A 2,985-nucleotide genomic window follows, 5' to 3' on the forward strand; every position below is an offset into this window, starting at 1 on the left:
CTCAGAACAACACTGTTGCCATGGCAAATAATGTTGCTTTCAATCAAGTTTCATGTTCTCAGTCCACACCCCTAGCAGGTAATCTCAAGCACTCTAATTTCTGCTAAACTTGTGAACAAAACTGCCTTTGGGGTTGATACTTGGGTCATGGACACAGGTGCAAGTGATCTGTTTTATCTCTCTTTTTAGTCTTATACCACTGTGTTCTCATTGTGTTGTGGAATTTCCCAATGGTGAATCAACACATGTCACTCACATTGGCATTGTTAAACTCTCTAATTCCTTATTCTTGATCAATGTTCTTTGTGTTCCTTCTTTTCCATTCAATCTATTGTTTGTGAGCCAACTTACTCGACGATTGCCTTTGTGTCTTGTGTTTTTATCCCAATTATTTTCATTCAGGACCTTTCATGTTGGAAGACGATTGAGGTGGGTAAAGTCCAAAATGGTTTGTATCTGCTACAGAAAAGTACTTCCAGGATTACACCTTCTTTGTCAGATCGTCTTTCTATTCACAAGTTTCCAAATTAGCTTGTTCTTCTTTTTGTTTTCATAAAAACATGTCAATCTTATGACATTTTTAGATTAGGTCATCCATCTTGAGTAGAATTTTAGTTTTACAAAATGTATTACCTTCTTTTTCTACTCAATGTACTGATGTTTGTACCATCTGCCCTTTAGCTAAACAGAAAAGATTGCCATTTCCTTCTCACAATAATATATGTAATGAACATTTTTCCTTAATTCATGTGGATGTTTGGGGTCCATATTCTATTTGCACTCATGCTGGTTTCAATTTTTTCCTTACAATTGTTGATGATGCTACTAGGTCTACTTGGGTGTGCCTTATGAAATCTAAATCAGATGTTAACATCTTTTACCTTTTATTTATACCACGGTTTACACCAAATTTAAAACACTGGTATTAAATCCATCAGGTCTATAATGCCCTTGAGTTCTCCTTAACTGATTTTTATAGTGCTCATGGTATTGTTCATCACAAAGAGTTGTGCATATACACCATGGCAAAATTCTGTGGTTGAAAGGAAGCACCAACATCTTTGAATGTTGCCAGATCTTCTTAAACTCCAATCTAACCTTCCTTCTGCTTATTGGGGATTGTATCCTCACTGCCACCTACTCATTAATAGGTTGCCTATCCCTTTGTTACACAAGAAGTCCCCTTTTGAACTTTTTTTCATAAACAACCCTCTTTTGATCATCTTAGAGTGTTGGCCTAGTTTTTGGCATTAACGTTTATAGGTTATGAAGGGGGGGGGGGGTGTCAAGATAATACAAAGAAGAATAGAAAGGTTCAGGACAAACAACAAGATCAAGGGAAGAAGAAAGTTCATAACTCTGCTTAAACGACAGTGAGCAGAGTTTGTACGTTTGTTTTTATTTTATCCTATACGACATATAGTTTTGCATTATTGTGTATGGCTTTAGTAATTGGCATGTGGACATCACGTGGGTGGTTGTTAGTTCTGTTAGTTAGGCTTGGAGGGTAGTTAGTTCCCTATGTTTTCCCTTCCTCGTGTGTATATATATATATATATAGAGCACTGTAATTCTTTTTCAATTAATGCAATACAGAAATTCATCAATTCCATAATCTTTTTTCTCTGTTTTCCTAATAACAACCTCAAATAACGTAATGAACCAAGCATGCTTAATTTAAGAGGAAGGCCACAATCAATGAAATGCAAAATATTAAGGTTCAAACAACCATGATAAATGCTCTGCAACTCATGTGGTCTAAGGATGTATTATGTAATGAGAGTTTTTAAGCAGCTGAATTGGCTGACAGAATTTGGTGCCAACAGACATCCTACCAAGCTTAGAGTCTTTAACTTGCACTCTGTACCTTGAGAAAGAAGCTCACAACAAAACACATACTTACCAATTTGTTCTCCGTCCTGAACAGATAAGCAAAGAGTAAGTCGTTCTGCACCCATTCCAATGGCAGATCTGATCCATTCATCAACGTCGTTTTTGTAGTCATTCCCAAGACGGAAAGAGACCACAAACGAGACTATCTTTGTACCCGCATGGAACTTCAGGAACTGATTTACAGCTTTTACAAATTTATCCTTTTCTTCTCGGGAAGGATCTTTCTTAAATCCGTAAAATATACCATTTTCATCAAATGATATATCATTTTCATTGTAGAGGAACATGTTTTACCAATTAAAGTGGAGTTTAGATCTGGATGCACTGACTCTTCCCCATCTATGTGATAATATGCTTGTTTTGACAGCATCCCTCAGTGTCAAATGTGAGAGAATGCAAGAAAGAATATCATCAGGCAGCTCACTGATGCGATCCCTTCCAGTACTACTGAAACCCTACACAATAACAATCAAACAAATTTCAGGTATTAATTAGAGCTTGCCCTAGTATAATGTTACCAAACCCGTTAAAGCCATTTTAATATAAACTTGGAGCAGGAGCTTTTCTGTCTGTCTTTTCTAATTGATGTTCTTCTTCTTTAATTCTATTCTATCAAACATCAAACTTTTACGCAATTGTTTGAGTTCCATTCAAGCAATTTATTATAATTGATGCCAAGGGCCGATCATCATATATTAAAATTTTATTATGAAAATAGTTAAGTGTTTTGTAATGATCAAATTAGTCCCACATAACAAAAATACTCTTTTGTGTGTGGATTTATATCATGTTGCAACATCATCTATAAATGTATAACCAAGATCCAAGCCAAAAGGTTCCAAGTCTGAATACACTAATTGACCAATTTCAAGCAGCATTTTCCCAGGGAAAGCATTGCTGAAAATGCGCTTTTGGCACAAGAAATTGTCAAGAATTATCATAAGGAGAAGGATCATGCTACGTTTGCTTTGAAAATGGACATTATGAAGGAAAATGATTCAATGGAGTGGCTCTTCTATTAAATTTTGGCATGACTTGTGGTGTGGGGAACTTTCTTTGAAGGAGAACTTCCCAAAACTTTACAGCATTGCT

General features: G+C 35.9%; 1 protein-coding gene across 1 annotated transcript; it reads right to left on the minus strand.

The window, feature by feature from the left end:
• Positions 1 to 1,786: 1,786 nt before the first annotated feature.
• LOC112027770 (putative F-box protein At1g32020) lies at positions 1,787 to 2,429 on the minus strand. The gene is made up of 4 exons (XM_065780491.1): positions 2,412 to 2,429; positions 2,223 to 2,348; positions 1,904 to 2,117; positions 1,787 to 1,803 (listed from the first exon to the last, which is right to left on the minus strand). The coding sequence occupies exons 1-4, from the start codon at positions 2,427 to 2,429 to the stop codon at positions 1,787 to 1,789; spliced, it is 375 nt and encodes a 124-aa protein (XP_065636563.1).
• Between the last annotated feature and the right edge of the window lie 556 nt (positions 2,430 to 2,985).

The sequence above is a fragment of the Quercus suber genome, unplaced genomic scaffold, assembly GCF_002906115.3.
Source record: "Quercus suber isolate HL8 unplaced genomic scaffold, Cork oak 2.0 scaffold_237, whole genome shotgun sequence".
NCBI lineage: Eukaryota > Viridiplantae > Streptophyta > Magnoliopsida > Fagales > Fagaceae > Quercus > Quercus suber.

Excerpts from the sequence above, each read along its gene's own strand:
- LOC112027770 (XM_065780491.1), bottom strand. Across the intron at positions 2,118-2,222 it reads TATCACATAGATGGGGAAGA|AAAGATCCTTCCCGAGAAGA; the intron begins GTCAGTGCATCC and ends TACGGATTTAAG.